This window comes from Mauremys reevesii, linkage group 21, assembly GCF_016161935.1.
Source record: "Mauremys reevesii isolate NIE-2019 linkage group 21, ASM1616193v1, whole genome shotgun sequence".
Taxonomy (NCBI): Eukaryota; Metazoa; Chordata; order Testudines; family Geoemydidae; genus Mauremys; species Mauremys reevesii.
Window position 1 is genome coordinate 15,199,321 of NC_052643.1, and position 18,142 is coordinate 15,217,462.

At 43.4% G+C, this 18,142-nt stretch overlaps 1 protein-coding gene across 11 annotated transcripts in view; it reads left to right on the forward strand.

Moving 5' to 3' along the window:
• The first annotated feature begins 2,652 nt into the window (after positions 1–2,652).
• Positions 2,653–18,142, forward strand: part of MORN1 (MORN repeat containing 1) — a 317,167-nt gene continuing 301,677 nt past the window's right edge. For 10 of the 11 annotated variants that reach the window (XR_005590384.1, XR_005590385.1, XR_005590381.1 and 7 more), the window contains exons 1-6: positions 2,653–2,889; positions 3,933–4,004; positions 5,968–6,066; positions 7,369–7,479; positions 13,448–13,538; positions 15,918–16,005. Coding sequence is in view for 3 of the 11 variants with exons in the window: in XM_039509147.1 (XP_039365081.1) it covers positions 2,832–2,889; positions 3,933–4,004; positions 5,968–6,066; positions 7,369–7,479; positions 13,448–13,538; positions 15,918–16,005 (519 nt within the window). In the remaining 8 variants the exon portion in view is untranslated. Of the gene's footprint in view, positions 2,890–3,932; positions 4,005–4,102; positions 4,191–5,967; positions 6,067–7,368; positions 7,480–13,447; positions 13,539–15,917; positions 16,006–18,142 lie in introns of those variants that run through there. The other variant, XM_039509150.1, reaches the window with a different exon arrangement.

The following is an 18,142-nucleotide window of genomic DNA, read 5'->3' on the forward strand; positions in this document are numbered from 1 at the left end:
AAAAAGGTGATTAAATCCTACGTGCTATGCTATCCGCTTTGTGATCTGAGACATGCTCTTCATTCATCTGAGATTCTGGGTAAAGTAAATATAGGCACCAAGTTATTTCCCCATTCCATTCTTCCAAACTATACCGTTTTGCTACCTAAAAGTGCAGTTGTAATATGACTTGAAATATGGCATTTGCACGGTTTCCCTATTTGTCACCTCTCAATTTGAGATCACATTTGCTCAGTTTACAAATATAAAAAGATGGGTTTTTTTTTTCCTAACTGTAAGATCAGCAAACTCAACAAGGGATCCAACAGGAATTATTTCTTTGTATGCATTATTACCAGTAATAAACATTCTGTGGGACAAAATTTCCCCCTCACATTTGTAACAGAGGAAACATTTGGAACTACTGTTGCAGTTTAGACCCAGATCCTGCAGCTGGCTCTGTGCAGTGCAAGAGTCCACCTGCGTGAATCAGGTTTTAGTGGCAGGGCCCGGTTAATAGTGTGGGTAAGGCAGTAGCCTGAATAGAATTCAGTTTCCTCTCTCATAGCTGCTTTATCTTTGCAAGGCTAACAGGAGAAAAAATTACTCACTATTGTCACTCAAGTGAGTAGATCTGACTCAATCTGCAGTGACCAGAACTCCTGAGTAAGAAAATGAAAAATTTTATATCATCACTTCTTGGAGTAGCACTATGCTATGAAGTTTTACTGTGACCTTATGAAAATGTCTATTTGAATCTGCCTCTTGAACTGAAATATTGCACTACTGTGTATTATACATTTCTGATCTTGAAATAAAACAACGATAAATTTGCCCTTTTAAAGGAAAACTAGAGTGATCTGTTCCAACACCTTGGATAGCTATATAAATATTTATTAGACAAGAATATATCAAAATTACTTTTCTTCAGAAATAATTACCATTCTTTCATTGGCTTTATAGCTCTGATATTAATGACACCTAAAAAGATTGAATAAAACTTTTCTTCCTGACTGGTTTTGAAGGATTCTGAATGCAAAATGTTGGTCACTTTGTGACTACGTGGATTCTTCCAGGTTTCAGGAATCCTCTCAAATACCCCATCGCCAAAAAAGTCACCCAAGTAGTAGTATGTTGATGCAGTCTCTGGATTCTAGCAATATTTTTGTTTCACCTCAGAAATAAAGTACAAGATTTCACATAGATATTTTTAAAAATATTCATAAAAAGTTAAGTGGCATAAAATTCATTAAATTATATTTGAGTAAGTATTTTTAAGATCACCTAACTGTCTTTTAGTGCAATACTTACCATTTTGGCTTTCCTAGGTTGAGAATTCCCCTTCACATACATAGCTTTATAAATATATTTAAAAACACTTGGATTATAAGAGAGATAATAAAATCCCTCACCCAGTGCTCTTTGATAAACCTTAATTTCCAAAATATTTCCCATTATGTATTGGAACAGTAATAATGGTTTGCACCACTCTATGTCCAGACAGTTAAATCACACTCATCACTATATCTTTAAACATGTATAGCATTTTTCTTCAGAGAATCTCAAAACATTTTACAAGGTTTATATCCTCACAATACACCTGAGAAGTAGCTAAGCATTATTAGATCCAGTATCCCAAGCACAGAGGGGCTTGTTAGAGGCTCTGTATTAATGCTGTATTACAAAGAATAAATCATAATTATACAGATGGGGAAAGGTAAAGTAATTTCTCCAAGACCACATAATAAATCAATGGCAGAGCCAGAAATGGATTTGCGGAGCCCTGATTCAAATTTCCCTTTTCTAACCACAACAGCCACTATTGGGGGTGAGGGTTTGCCTTATGCTTTCACTTAGAGCTTGTAAAAAAAACAAAATGAACCATGTTTCAAGTTTGAAACTGAATGCAGGAATCAGAATATGAAGATCCTAGTATTAAAATTTACATTAGAAAAGTCAAACCTCACTGGTTTAAATTGTCCTATTAGCACAGGAGAGGCAGTTTTATCGTATGTCTTGTGATATTTGGTATTTTGCTTAAGTTCTGATTTGTTGAGGGTCCTCCTTGGACTACAGGACAATCTTAGTTTGCATTTTTTTTTTAAAAGTAAGTTTCCAGCCTGTTTGCTGGATGAAAAACAAGAAACAAACAAAACCTTTAAAATCTAATCCCTAAAGGTTCCAAAACCAGAAGGCAAATAATTTTTTTTTCCGTTCTGACTCATGATTTTTGAATGTTTGGCATTGTTAATACTGCTAATGTAAATATTAAATAATAGTGGTTCTCTTTCTTTGTATTTCTGTGGACCTCATCACTGCAGTATCTGCACTTCATTAAACCCTGATCCTGCCACTTATTCCTGTGCCTACATGGAGGCCCCGTGAAGTCAGAAACACCCTCCCCCTGGCACAGGTACTACCTGTGCACAAGCTTGCAGGATCTGGTCCTCAAATTGTGAACTCTTGAGGGCCGGGACCATTTTTTTCATTATTTGGGGTCTGGATCCTGACAGGGGCCTCCAGGTGCAGCTGTAACAGTTCTAAGCCTAGGCAGGTTGCAGCACTCGCCCCCTCAGCTGGCAATGTGCTTCCCCAAATCCACGGGGGGGAGATGGGCAGTGAAAATGCTCCCCCCTAGGCCTGGCCAGCATGTCACTAGCCGCCACGCAGCAGGGAAGACCTTGGAAACCGGGAGCTGAGCGGGGGGAGAGAGACGCATGCGTACAGCGGTCTAGCTCCGCCCCGCCCTTCTTCGTGGGGGGGAGAGGGAGAAGTCCCGCCCCTAGCTACCAGGGAGCCAATGGACGGCAGGATACGGTTGCCAAGGTCTGGCGTCGCTACTCCCAGGGCAGATGGCGGCCCCCAGGCCTGGTTGTTACTTAGGGGCGGTGAAGGCTCAGCGGCGGGAAGGTGAGGGCTCGGGCTGTTGGTCTGCCTGTCCGCGCCCTGAAGGAGGGGGGCTGAGAGAGAGAGAGAGAGAGAGTGTGTGTGTGTGTGTGTGTGTGTGTGTGTGTGCGCGTGTGCGCGTGCGCGCGCGCGTGTCTGTCCGGGCACCAGGCCGGGAGGAGGGGCGGGTGTGTGTCTGGCACCGGGGGGTGTCGGTCTGTGTGTGTGTGTCTGGCACCAGGGGTATGTGTGTGGGGGTCTGTCTGTCTGGGCACCAGGCTGGGAGGAGGGGCGGGTGTGTGTGGGAGCAGGAGGAGGAGGGCGGCTCTCACTTGGGGGGTCTGTCTGTCTGTCTGTTGGAGCACTGAGTGGATAGGAGGCTCTGTCTGTCTGTCTGGACCAGGGGTGTGGAAACTTTTTGGCCCGAGGGCCACATCGGGGTTGCACAATTGTATGGAGGGCCGGCTAGGGAAGGCTGTGCCTCCCCAAACAGCCTGGACCCTGCCCCCTCCCAGCCCCCTGACTGTCCCCCTCAGGACCCCCAACCCATCCAGCCCCCCCCGCCTCCTTGTCCCCTGACCGCCCCCTCCTGGGATATCTGCCCCCATGCAACCCTCCTGCTCCCTGTCCCCTGACTGCCCTGACCCCTATTCACACCCCTGCCCCCGATAGCCCCCCGGGACTCCCACCCCCTATCCAACCGCCCTCTGCTCCTCGTCCCCTGACCACCCCCTCCTGGGACCCCCTGCCCCTAACTGCCTCCATAGATGGATTAGGTGATACACTCTAAAGCATTTATAATGAGCTCAACAGTGTAGTATCTAGATGTCCATGTTTATAAGATGTGTATGTAAATAGTAAACAAATTCCTATGTTTATATTGGTGTAAATGTTATTTAATAGTTCAAGATAAAAAATGTCTATGCAGATGTGTATACATATCTACAGAAAATAACTATTACTTTTCTATTACCAGTTCTTTCAGCATTCATGTATGATTTTTTATTATTCAGCTAAATAGTTCCAGAAATCTCTTCTTGTTACCTAATATTTGTCTTGTTTTTCAGGATATGGACTGTATGTTTATCCTAATTCTTTTTTTCAATATGAAGGAGAATGGAAACAAGGAAGAAAACATGGTAAGGGGAGATAGCTTTTGTTCATTGACAATGAAGGGAAATTTTAATTCACTTATCTAACTTTTTTAATTTGTAAAATTTCTGTAGAAACACTTTTATACACTGAAGCTAACGTAAGATTATGTATGACTCTGCTAAGCAACTGAAGCAGCGACAGTGATAATTGGTGTCATGGATGGCAAAGAGGTACAGGAACTAATGGAAAAGTAACAGTGACATTTTGGGGTGAAGTACAGTTGTGGTTACCTTCATGTCTAACAGCCCTCCAGGAAGAAATGTCTTGTTTTCAGGAGTTCAGAGAAATTCTCTTCACCAGTCACACACACAAAGGGCAGAAACCCAACCAGATGAACACAGCTATGCATTCAATTAAATATGAATGCTTCCATTTTTTCCAAATTTGCGAGTTAGTTATCTTGATTTCCAATCATTTTACCTTCAGAGCTTAATTGTGATTCATATTGTTTTAGAACTGGTGCTATGACACATCTCATCCTGCCCCCATTCCTTGATGGGAGGCCTGTGTCACACCCAGAAGAATATGGCCATCTTTTACAACTTCACCGAGCTCTTTAATGGCACTTTACTGATATGGCAAGGGGATGAAAAGTGGGGTGGGGGAACTCCATCTATCTATTTTATTACTCCTAGAGGCTGATTAATGACTCATCTGAGTACTTTGAAGATTCTTGTCCATTACAAAGAGGTTAAAAAAAGGAAAAATAAGAAGGTCCCTAAGGTATAGAAAATAAAATACATATTTAATCAATTCAGCTATTAAGACTTTCCAGATATGCATGACATGTGTCGGGGAGTCAAAGACATCACAGTCTTTAGTTCTTAAGTGTAAAAATATAGACTCTTGGGCCACAAATGCACAGGTCTTGGATGTCATAAATCTGGCAGAGTCAGCCCTGGAAAAGCTCTACATGGAGCATCCACCACAAAGAGCTCTGCTTAGCCAGAATTGTAACAAGAGGAAAGAATATAGAAAGGTATAAATCCTTTTAGGTGAACAGAGCCTTTTGGCCAAAGGCCACAAATTAGTAACAGAGAAACTGCCCCTTCACCCTACTCTTCATAGATTCCTTTGTGTAGTCCATTATATCCTTGGAATGGGTGTTATCCTCGCTCCTTCCTCACTGTGTGTCATATGTGCCTGCTCATGTTCCAGCACACTTGAAAGAGTCTACTTCTTTCTGAATTGGGTGCATCATACGTAATCATTCAGTGTTTAACTGCTAGAAATATGTGAGGAATAAGGAGTTAAGAATATTGTTGTTCAAGAGCTCAACTAAGTGTTCTCTCATCTTCTGGAAACAAGTGTCACTTGACTGTTCTCTAAAACTTTTATTTATAGTTTACAAATAAAACAAAAAAAACAGTAACTTTCTTTCTTTTGTCTTCGTACAAATAATGAGAATCTAGTATATTTGCAACCTTATATTAGGTGCTTACAGACTGGTATGAAAACAATGTCCTTGTCTTCCAAAATGTACAACCTCTAGAGATGAAATCCTGGCCCCAATGAAGTCAATGGCAAACCTCCCATTGACTTCACTGGGTCCAGGTTTTCACCCTACACATACAATACTTTGTACTTCTGCACTTCCTTTCATCAAGAGACTAGGTGCCTAAACATTATTTTGATAAATGTTAGGAATGCCTAAAATAGATTAAGATTCTTTAAAGGCATTAAATAAGTCTCACAAAGCCCCTGTAAGATAAGTAGATTTATCTCCTTGATTTATCTATCCTTATGATTCTAAGTAGATTTATCTCCTTTCTGCAGACAGGCAAATCAAGTCACAGAATGGGGCAGTAACTTGCCCAGGGCTGCACAATGAGTCACACAAATTGCTGAGGATGGAATTCAGAAGCCCTGATTCTCGCTTTACTGCTCAAACAATTAGATGTAGTGTCTTTTTTTGTCACTCATTTGAACTAACATATTGTTTCGTAGGTCATGGTAAGCTGTTATTTAAGGATGGGAGTTATTATGAAGGCGAGTTTGTAGATGGAGAAATTATGGGAAATGGATTGCGATACTGGGCATCTACAGGTTAGTTCTTTTCCCTGGAACACACCATATTCTTTTAATATAAATTTTATCTTTTTACAAGAAAAAAGTACATTTGATACCTATCTATATTGTAAATTGCCACCTTGCTTTGCTTTAAATAAGAGTTTTTTCTGGGTTTCCATTGTAAATCCTATTTTTTGGGTTTTCGTGTGTTTGCAGTTTTATACTGGATTATGTTGACTTTTAGTTAACTCCAAGCAAAGTGCATTTAATAGTGGGCGAGGGGTAATGGTGTAAACCAGACGCATGTCTCTTACCTTTGACGATAAGGATCTCAGTCCTGGAAGGATTTCCACACAGGCAGATCCTTACACCTGCATCAAACTCCTTCAGCCCTGATATTGTAAGAAAGTAAAGGATGAATCATCCTGTGATTAGTGAGCAGATCTTGTGTATGTTCTCACATATGGATGTGTCAATGAACCTATACCCCAGCTGGCACACCTCTCCTTTTTCCTTTCTTGAATAGCAAGAAACTCTTGGGTAAGGAGTAGCTCATAAAAAATTATTTAAGTTCAGCCCTAAATGTGGGGCATCATGTAATTGTGCTGTCCCAGAAGATACTATGGGAAGGAATTGTAAGTCTTCACCTCTGCTTCCTTTTTGACCTGAGGGTAAGTCCCTTCCCTTCTACCCCCAGCCCTTGTGATTGGCAGTCTCTGGTGGCTGGCATGTAGCGGGTATGGGGTGGAGTCCATGTAACCTTTTTATTCTATGAATAAATAGGGTAAAAACTTGACAGAAAAATATAGTTATTTTTCATTCTGAGATGGTATAGGCATGGACAAATTCACTGTACAGTACTGTATTTTTAGTACCAAGCTCCTGATTTCCCAGGCTTCATACAGAAGATTTGAATGACTACATGCCATCAAAAAGCTGTTAAGTTGACTATGAAATTAAAGTACTTTTTTATACATTTCTTAACCATAAAAGAACATATTATGAATCTTTTTTAACAAGTCACTGCCATTTTTAAGATGCCTCAGTTTTAAAGACCTGAAGGAATATGGATTATGATTCATTAGTTTTAAGATAAAGACCTAATGAACAGGTTTTTTTCTTCATTTGTCTGTACTGATAATAAAAAGCCATTATTAATTATTCATTTTATGACTTTTAAAATACCTTCTACCACTGCTCTGTAAGAAAGGTACAGTAGGAACCTTTCTTTATTAGCACACCTTAGACTTTTTAAAAAAAAAAAAAGATTATTAAACCACATTTGACACAGCTATTATTTCTTTTTTCCACTTTACTTTCTCATATATTTGCTTGCAGGAAACACTTATTCAGGTCAGTTCGTTTCTGGAGAGCTCCATGGACATGGGGTTATGCAGTACAAAGACGGTGGGAAATATGAAGGGGAGTTCTCCTATGGAATGAGAGAAGGTAAATTAAAGTCTGAGAGGAAACTGATTAAAATTCACTCTAAAGTAATTGAGGTCCTGATTTTTTTGATGATGATGATGATTATTATTTTATTTTATCCATTATTAATCACATTTATGACAGCAGTGCCTAAGAATCTACCAAGAATGGGGACCTATTGTGCTAGGTATTATACACACAGAATAGTAGACAATCTCTGATTCAGGAAGGCTCAGGCCTAACTTTAAGCATGTAAGTGGTTCCACTAAATTCAGTGGATTATGTGCACTTAACATTAATCACATGTATCTTCCTGAAATAGGCCTTATTTACTAATTGGGGTAAAATCCCTTCACTCTGTCTCCCTTCCCCTACCACCAAGAGTGTCTCAAGCAGAGCAGACTTAGGCCTGGTTTACACTAGGAGTTTATGTCGAATTTAGCAGCGTTAATTCGATTTAACCGTGCAACCGTCCACACCAGGATGCTAATTAGTTCGACCTAGAGGGCTCTTTAGTTCGAATTCGGTACTCCACCCCGACAAGGGGAGTAGCGCTAAATTCGACATGGCTATGTCGAATTAGGCTAGGTGTGGATGCAAATTGAACTTAGTAGCTCCGGGAGCTATCCCACAGTGCACCACTGTGTTGACGCTCTGGACAGCAGTCCGAGCTCAGATGTTCTGATCAGCCATACAGGAAAAGCCCTGGGAAAATTTGAATTCCTTTTCCTGTCTGGCCAGTTTGAATCTCAATTCCTGGTTGGACATCGGGGCGAGCTCAGCAGCACTGGCAGTGATGCAGAGCTCTCCAGCAGAGGAGTCCATGCAATCTCAGAGTAGAAAGAGGGCCCCAGCATGGACTGACCGGGAAGTCTTGGATCTGATCGCTGTGTGGGGCGATGAGTCTGTGCTTTCGGAGCTGCGCTCCAAAAAACGGAATGCAAAGACCTACGAGAAGGTCTCCAAAGCCATGGCACTCAGAGGATACAGCTGGGATGCAACGCAGTGCCGCGTGAAAATCAAGGACCTGAGACAAGGCTACCAAAAAATCAAAGCGGCAAACGGACGCTCCGGAGCCCAGCCCCAGACATGCCGCTTCTACGAGGCACTGCATGCCATTCTCGGTGGGTCTGCCACCACTGCCCCACCAATGACCGTGGACTCTGAGGATGGGATAGTTTCGACGGGCAGTTTCTCGGCGATGTTCGCCGATGGGGAAGATGAGGAAGGGTTTGTGGAGGACGAGGCAGGCGACAGCGCTTACAATACTGCTTTCCCCGACAGCCAGGATCTCTTCATCAGCCTCACAGAGATCCCTTACCAACCCTCCCCGGCCGTTAACCCGGACTCTGAATCAGGGGAAGGATCAGTCGGTAAGTGCTATAAACATGTAAACATTTATTTTTTAAAAAACAGGAATAAAAACTATATGAAAAGAAGGTCAATACATATAGGGATCGAACAGAAATCCTCTTGGGACAGTTCCACGAAGCTCTCGTAGAGGTACCCGAAAAGCCTCCGCAGGAGGTTCCTGGGGAGAGGTGCCTTATTGGGTGCTCCGTGGAAGCACACTCTTCCGCGCCAGGCCATCCTGAGGTACAGTGGGAGCATTGCCTCGACCAGCATGGCAGCATAGGGCCCTGGTCTGTGCAGGGATTCACGCAGCATGTGCTCTCTGTCTCTCCTAGTGACCCGCCTCAGGGTGATCTCGCTCGGCGACTGCTGCATCTAATTAGGGGAATTACTGTAATGTTACTATTGTGAATGCTTGACTTTTCCTTTGCATAACAATAACCGTCGTTTAACAGCCATGTGGTGGAGGCTGCAGAGGAAAAGCATACAGGGATCTTTCCCGGGGACAGGAACAGGGGCTGGAACAGGGTCAGACTTTATGCTTTCCAGATTGCCTGCAGCAGGAGGGCACTGCTATCCATTAACTGTTAAGCAGCCTAAAGTTTACGGCTTACCAGGCCTGGCTGCTACACGGATTCTGCTGTCCTGCCCCGCTTGTTCGATCTCCAGTGCAAGACCCCAGGCAATGAAAGCGAATGCCGAAAATTCAAACTTGTCCTGAGAGCACATGAGATAGGTGCCCTGTATGGTCTTGTTCACAGAAACTGAGTAGACTGTGTTCAGTGTTCGCAAACATGTATCTTTGCAAGGAAATCACTTCCTTTTTCCCATCACACAGCTGCGGCTCTTTCCCGAACTGCCCCGGCATCCCCCTCACAGAGGCTGGCGCACATTAGGCGGCGAAAGAAAAAGACTCGGGACGAGATGTTCGCTGAACTGATGGCCTGCTCCAGAGCCGAGGCGGCCCAGCAGAGCCAGTGGAGGGAGACCCTCTCTCAGCAGCAGCGCTCACACAGCGAACGGGAGGACAGGTGGCGGCAGGAAGACCAGCAGGTGACTCAAACGCTGCTTGGACTAATGAGGGAGCAAACGGACACGCTCCGGCGCCTTGTGGATGTTCTGCAGGACCGCAGGCAGGAGCAGAGAGCCCCCCTGAACTGTATCTGCAACCACCCTCCCCCGCCACAAAGTCCTGTCCCCCCCTCACCCAAAATCACAAGAAGGAGGGGCGCTAGGGGCCGTGAAAACTGTCACTCCACCCCAGCAGAGCGCTCATGTACCAAACAGCTCTCATTCCCTAAAGTATGAGAATTGCTTCCCTTCCTGGCTCACCCAATCCCAAATCCCAGTTTCATCCCCCAACTGTGTAGTTGAGTATTAAAAATAGTTTGCTGTTCATTACTGTTTCCGTCATGTTTCTTTGCAGAAGACTTTGTGTGAAGGGAGATAGGGGTTTGTTAATTGCATAGGACAGCCACCATTACCAGGGTACAGACATGGGGCAGGATCAACAGCAGGTCACACACAGAGTGCAGTCACTAGGCACCCGGGTCACTCTGGGAGGTGTCTGCTGCCCCAGGTCAGTCTGGGAGGTGTATGCTGCCCCAGGTCCGAGCGCCTGGCATCCACAAATGGCAAGGCAGGCTGCCCTTACCATGCCCTTCCACCCTACCCATGAACCTCTCCGATGCCCTGAGCCCCAGCCAGAGCCATCATCCCCTACACCTACTCACCCTTCCACACACCCCTCACCCCTTCCTGCAAACCCACCCCTTCCTGCACACCCTCCTGTAACCGTCCTCCCCCCAGAGACCGCTGTAGGAGCAGGAGCCTGTCAGTCCTCGAGTGTAGAAGCGGTCTGTACATCACTGCACACCGTACCCACCACAGTCTGCGTCCCTGTTTGAACCCTTTACTTGAATTCATTAGTAAAGAAAACTTTGTTAATTAAAAATGTTCCAATAACTTTATTTTTAAACGTCTGTTGGAAGGGGAAACCTGGTGAACGGGGTATGTATCCGCTGAAAAAAGTCAATAGTAACTGAAACAGGGGCAGGTTCAGCTTCTCTGTAAAGAGACTGGACAGTCATAGGTTACCCTGCTCTCTGAGGAACCTAGCTTTCAAAGCCTCCCAGATGCACAGCGCTTCCCGCTGGGCTCTTCTAATCGCACGGGTGTCTGGCTGAGTGTAATCAGCAGCCAGGCGATTTGCCTCAACCTCCCATCCCGCCATAAAGGTCTCCCCCTTGCTCTCACAGAGATTGTGGAGCACACAGCAAGCTGCAATAACAATGGGGATATTGGTTTCGCTGAGATCCGAGCGAGTCAGTAAGCTCCTCCATCTCCCCTTGAGACGTCCGAAAGCACACTCCACCACCATTCTGCACTTGCTCAGCCGGTAGTTGAAGAGCTCCTTGTCACTGTCCAGGGCGCCTGTATAGGGCTTCATGAGCCAGGGCATTAGCGGGTAGGCTGGGTCCCCGAGGATCACTGTAGGCATCTCCACATCCCCAACACTTATTTTGTGGTCCGGGAAGAAACTACCTTCCTGCAGGCGTCTAAACAGACCAGAGTTCCTGAAAACACGCGCGTCATGAACCTTGCCCAGCCACCCGACGTAGATGTTGGTAAAACGCCCCCTATGGTCCACCAGTGCTTGCAGCACCATTGAAAAGTAGCCCTTTCGGTTAATATACTGGCTGGCCTGGTGGGCCGGTCCCAGGATAGGGATGTGAGTGCCATCTATAGCCCCACCGCAGTTTGGGAATCCCATCGCGGCGAAGCCATCTGTGACGACCTGGACGTTTCCCAGGGTCACTACCTTTGAGAGCAGTAGGTCAACGATTGCGTGGGCTACTTGCATCACAGCAACCCCCACGGTAGATTTGCCCACACCAAAGTGGTTCGCTACTGACCGGTAGCTGTCTGGCGTGGCAAGTTTCCAGAGGGCTATGGCCACTTGCTTCTGCACAGTCAGGGCTGCTCGCATCCGGGTGTCCTGGCGCTTCAGGGCAGGGGCCAGCAAGTCACACAGTTCAAGGAAAGTGCCCTTACGCATCCTGAAGTTTCGCAGCCACTGTGATTCATCCCAGACCTGCAGCACTATGCGGTCCCACCAGTCCGTGCTTGTTTCCTGGGCCCAGAATCGCCGTTCCAGAGCATGAACGTGACCCATTGCCACCATGATCTCCGCGGCGTGGGATCCCGTGCTTTGTGAGAGGTCTGTGCCACTCTGACACTTCATGTCCTCACCGCGCTGCCGGAGCCTCCTCGCCCGATTTCTCAGCAGCTGACTGTGGAAGAGGTGGACGATAAGGTGCAAGGAGTTGACAACGGCCATAAGTGCAGCGATGATCGCAGCGGGCTCCATGCTCGCAGTGCTGTGGCGTCCGCGCTGTCACTGACCAGAAAAGTGCGGTAACAGATTTCCCGCCGGCGCTTTCAGGGAGAGAGGGCGGGAGTGACGGTTGAATGATGACAATTACCCAAAACCACCCTCGACACATTTTTCCCCCAGCAGGCATTGGGGGCTCTACCCAGCATTCCAATGGGAAGCGGGGACTGCGGGAACTGTGGGATAGCTGCCCAGAATGCACTGCTTCCAATGTCGACGCTTGCCCCGTTAGTGTGGACTCACAAAGTCGAATTAGTGTCCTTAGTGTGGATACACAAATTCAAATTCATAAGGTCGAATCCACAAATTCGACCTAAGTTAAATCGAACTACTCTTGTAGTGTAGACATACCCTTAGTTAGAAAAGTTCATTCACAACAGATTAAACCAAGGATTTGTGCATTTTGGTGGCCAAATTCAGATTAAGTACAACTCCATTGACTTAATTTGAGTTCAATTGCACTTGCTTACACTACAACTGAATTTGGCACTGACTGTGTTTACACTTTAATTGGCTGGAGCCTGGTAGAGGGAACATTTGGGATGATGAGACTAAGTATAACACAAACTTCTGGAGATCTGAAGTAAGCCCATTCTTATATTTATTCAGCTAGAACTAGATAGGTTTTCCTGCAAAATGTGTGGTGATCTTTTTGAGATAACAAAAGGCCTGATCATGCAATTATTTGCAGAGATGAGTAACTCTGCATGCATGAGTAGTCCTATTTATGCATGCAATTAATCCCATTGAAGTCAAACTACTCACCTGTGTAATTGTTTGCAGGACTGAGTCCATAGAATGTTCAAATTTGGGGGACAGGGCCACTTACTTGACTAGAGACACTGTGAGTAGCTCGGATGATTTTAATGGGACTACTCTCAATGCATAAAAGTTAAGTGTGTGTATGTCTTTCTGTAGGATCAGGGCGTTAGTTCTTACAGCACCTAGCACATAGGAGTGCCGCTGAAATAAACAACAACATCTGACCTAATTTGTAGTCCACTAAAGTTTGAAAAAACTTTGGATAATTAAAACCCAAACTGTTTGTTTATTTTTTTTGCTTAAACCTTCATCAATTGACTGTGCCCTGAGTTTGAAGTAGATATTTTCTGTGCAGTTTAGAAGTTAACTATATTCAAAAAACACATATTAAGGGATTTTATTGCAGGGATATGTAAGGATATTTCCTGCCTCTAGAGATTGTTGGTGTCTGCTGTAGATTTTCTATTTATTATTATTTAGGACATGGATTACTTGTCGACAAGGATGGACAAACTTATCAAGGAACCTTTTACAATAATAAGAAACATGGAGGAGGGAAAATGACCTTCAAGTAAGTTTTTAATCTTATTATATTATTGTATTGTTTTGCTTTTGTTAATATAACATTTAGGGGCTGGATTAAACATGCAAAAATTGGGAAAGTGAGTTAAGGTGAAACTCACCCTGTTATGCCTAGATCTAGCAGTTCACATTTTGCATGTATAAAAGATGATCCTTTCATTGAGACCTTATAACAAGTAATTACATCTTCTCCAATATTTAAGTTTGTGCTTAATTCTGAATTTTATTACATTTGTGTTAAACCACAAACTCTTAGTGCCATTTTTATTGTCCTTGTTTTATTAAATCAAAACAAGAAAAACTTCTGTGGAAATGTTGAAAGTTTTAAAAATTGTCTCAAGCACACTGTCATTTGCCTGATCCCTTTTGGAGTTATTACTCTCTGTCCAGCTAATGAATATTGTACATAGAGATTCTTTGGATCCAATTAAGCAAAAACAATCCATGCAGGTTCCACACCATGAAAACCTATGCAAGGTTTGGAAGTTGGTTTTTCATCTCTTTTGAGGCATTGCATGGACTTCCTCAGCATGGAAGCTGGGCAGAGTTTTGTTTGAATTGGTGTTCAGCTGTTGGACATATGTACCAAGCAGGAGCGTCTCTAGCCATTTCACCGCCCCAGGCATGGCGGCATGCCGCGGGGGGCGCTCTGCCAGTCGCCGGTCCCGCGGCTCCAGTGGACCTCCCGCAGACGTGCCTGTGGAGGGTCCGCTGGTCCACTGAAGGCACGCCTGTGGGAGGTCCACCAAAGCCACGGGACCAGCGGACCCTCTGTAGGCACGGCTGTGGGAGGTCCACCGGAGCTGCTTGCCGCCCTCCCGGCGACCGGCAGAGCGCCCCCTGCGGCATGCCGCCCCAAGCACGTGCTTGGCGTGCTGGGGCCAGGAGCCACCCCTGGTACCAAGTCCACATGCACTACTGATGGACTTTCTGAATGGGTTCTTTAAAAAGACATAATCTGCTTCCATACATGAAATAAATGACCTCGATTTCCCTGCCAGTGCATAAAGGGTTTTAGGTTTTCAGAGTGAAATACAAAAGCTATATTGAAATTGCAAGAATGTCAAAAGGCTTTTTTTTTAAAACTAATTAGTACTGCTGTATCTTAAAGATAAATTTCGAATTCATGTGGCTAAGATTTTATATGTGGCGTTTCAGTCTATAGCCTAAGATGAGATATTGAACTTCTAAAAAGATGAATTTACACAGGAAATGCTTGCAATCACAGTGTAAGCATTGCTGCTGTAATTGCTTGTAAATCATCAGTACTTCACTGTGGTACTGCTTTAGCTATGCCAATAACACACAGCTCTGTCAATAACTGATTTTAGCTCTGGATCTGCCACTTGTTAACATCTTTTTTTGTTTTTTAGGTAAAAAAAAACTTTCAAAAGTAATGTGATTATCTAAATACAGTATACTGTATTTACAAAGAAGGTCAGCCTCACCAAAAATCATGCTTGAGCATTACTATCAGTGGCTTTCTGTGTGAACAGGAATTGCTAAATTAAGGTTTTATTTGGCTGGAATTCTGATTCCTGAAGTTTTAGTTGCCAAGACTCCATGTACCAATGGCTGTAGAGTCAAAAGATAGTTCAGCAAAACTAATTTACACTTTGAATATATCTAAAGCCTCTGAAGTCAAGGTGGAAATCTTATCATGGATTTCAGTGGGATTTGGATTAGGCCCTGTGCTTATGCTTTGCACTTTGTTTTTCTATTTTCTGTTTCTATATTGGCCGTGCATGGATAGTAGCCCCCACTTATCACATACCAGCGTATAAGTAAGCATACAGTTGAAAGAAGAATAACAATACCAGAAAGGGCTTGACAGCATGGTAGAAGCGGATCAATCATTCTTACCCACTAAGGAACTATAGAGGACTTCTGTTAATAGGGTTAATAACAGTCTGCTACCTGTTGGCTTACCTTGGTTGCAAAACGAGCTGTACCTTACCTGTGCCTCTGACTCACAAATGGCTCCATGTTTGTGAGCACTTCTCAGAAGGCACCTCGCAGATCAGACTCAATCAGGGAATAAAGGAAAGGGTCTCCTGTAGAACTAACTCATGCAATGTATCATCCGTTGTCTGTCTCTGAGGTGAAAAGGGTTTGAAAGCCAGTGATGGGAGCTGGCTGAGTTAAGCACTTCCAGATGGTCGCCTGCTTCCCAGAGGAAGTGCCAGTTGAAGGTTGTGGGCATTATTGTGCTGACTTCTCTGTGACGATGCTTATCTGCTGCTGTTTACTTTTAATGGCTTATCCTGCAGGTTCACAAGCCCTGGTTTTCCAGGATAGCACATTATATTATCTATCAAGTCACAAAGCATGTAAACATTAAGAATTTTCTCCTGGTTGGCTGTTTCAGGAATGGTGATAAGTATGAAGGAGACTGGATCCTGGACCAGCAACAGGGTCATGGGGTGCTGCACTGTGCCGATGGAACTGTATATGAGGTATATAAAGAGGACACATGAGAAGCAATAGTGCTGTAACTAGGAAAGCACAAAAGAGGATTGTACAGGGTGCTTCAGGTGAATAGCCCAGAAACTTCATGACTAGAGCTGGACATACTATTCACAGCAGTCAGTTCCTTTGAAAAATTTAGCCTGTTTTTGATCATGAATTATCCATTAGTAGAATATCATTTTGGGGTTACTTGACATTATTCTACTATTTTTATGTAAATCCAATTCAGCCATAATTATTTGGGAATTATTCCCTAGGACTACTGGAATATTAGTGATTTACAAATAGCTATTTGCTCTGTATGGCTGGTCCTTTAAGACAGTATTACTTCTGCTGCCTGGTTGGACACCTGAAAATTTTATAAACAGGATGAGTTAATGAATAATTCACTTTTGTTGTGAAAATCCATATAAACGCACCATGACATTTTTGTCTCCACAACCATTGTGCATATGAATATTCACAGAAAACAGATAAAGTTACAGTATGTATAGCGACACTTAAGCAATTGTAAGATGCCACTCATAAACAGTGTTATTACAGTGTTGCTGTAGAATGGGCCTGATTCTCCACTGCCTAGCACCAAAGTGTGTGTTGAGTGCTACCAAGTGATATGTCTCTGCTCAAATACACCTGGTAATATTTTCCCCTAACTTTGCAGAAGTGTAAATGGTTATACAAGATGCAAGATAGAGAATCAGCTTATATATATATATTTATACTCCAATCATTTGTACATACATTGGAGGAATTTAAAAAAACAAAGGAACCCAGTAGCATCTTTGATTCATTTCAAATATGACAATGGTATGGTCAAGTGGTTTCAGTGCTGTGAAATTCTATCCCAGTGTAGCATGAATTGCAAAGGCCCAAAAAATTGCATGCCAAATGTTTCACTTGCTGCTAAACCAGAGAAGGAGAAATTAGTTTGGTAGAAAATGGAAAAAGAATGAAATCTAGCACCAAATTCAGCGATGGGGCCCAATTTTCCTCTCACTTTTATACTAGTAAGACAACTGAGTTTAGTGGAATTGCTCCTTATTTTCACCAGTGTAGGTGAAAACAGAATCAGGCCTCAGTGTAAACAGATGGAGTTTATACCAGGGTTACAGCAGGGCAGAATTAAGCCCTTTCTCTTCTGACTCTGTGCCCAATATATACATGAGATTCTATTATATTTGATGGGTTTGTCCATAATATAAATGACAGCCTAGTAACAAATGCTGATTAAAAGAAATTAGAAGATGCCCGGTCACCTCTTTTTATAATAAGAGGTATTCAGTTGCTTAGGAAGTCAATATTCCAACATAGAAAGGTGAGTATTTTTCCACTGTAAATGAAGCAATAAGATATGGCAGGGTGTGAATTATTTTGTAATAACTCACAAATAGGTGCATTGTCAGGCAAGAGGCTGAAGACCAAGTGCCATCATATCATGTATAGATGTGAATAATTATACAATAAATCAGGCATAGAGTTTTGTTATTGCAATTATAGAATGTCTGGAGGCTTAAAAAAAAGTCTCCAGTTTTAAATTTGAGCTGTTGAGGGTCTGAACCAGGGCCATTTTATGTGTGTATGTAATATAGGACCTTTATTTGTTTAAAAAAAAAAAAATCACTTCCCTGAAACTTGTTTTACACCGCCAGTGTCTGAAGAGACAGGGTTGTGATCCAGCAGTGTCTTAGGCTTCAAAGTGTTCTTGTTCATTTAAAATAAAAGCAGTATTTAAAAACAATATCAAAATTATTTTTTCTCTGCTACTGTATCATTTCTTAGGGAATAATTGAGATGATATAGTATTATGTGGCTAATTTTCCTTCTTGGAGTGATCTGTGGCTATGTCTATTGCTCAGTTACATAATGTTTAGTGTCTAAACCCAAAAGGTTTTCCATCCAAAGCAAATGTCCGAAAGCAAGCTCTGTTTTCATCTTCTGAGTCTCTCTCTCTCTCTCTTTTTAATTGACTTTGAGCCTGATCCAACTCACATTGAAGACCATCAAGAAGAGTCCCACTGAGTAGGGCCTTTTGTGAAGAAGTTTGACAAAAATGGAAGTGCAGATACAGTGTGACCACAACAACATTAAGCAATCTGGCTATGCATCACAACGCATAGTCTGTTG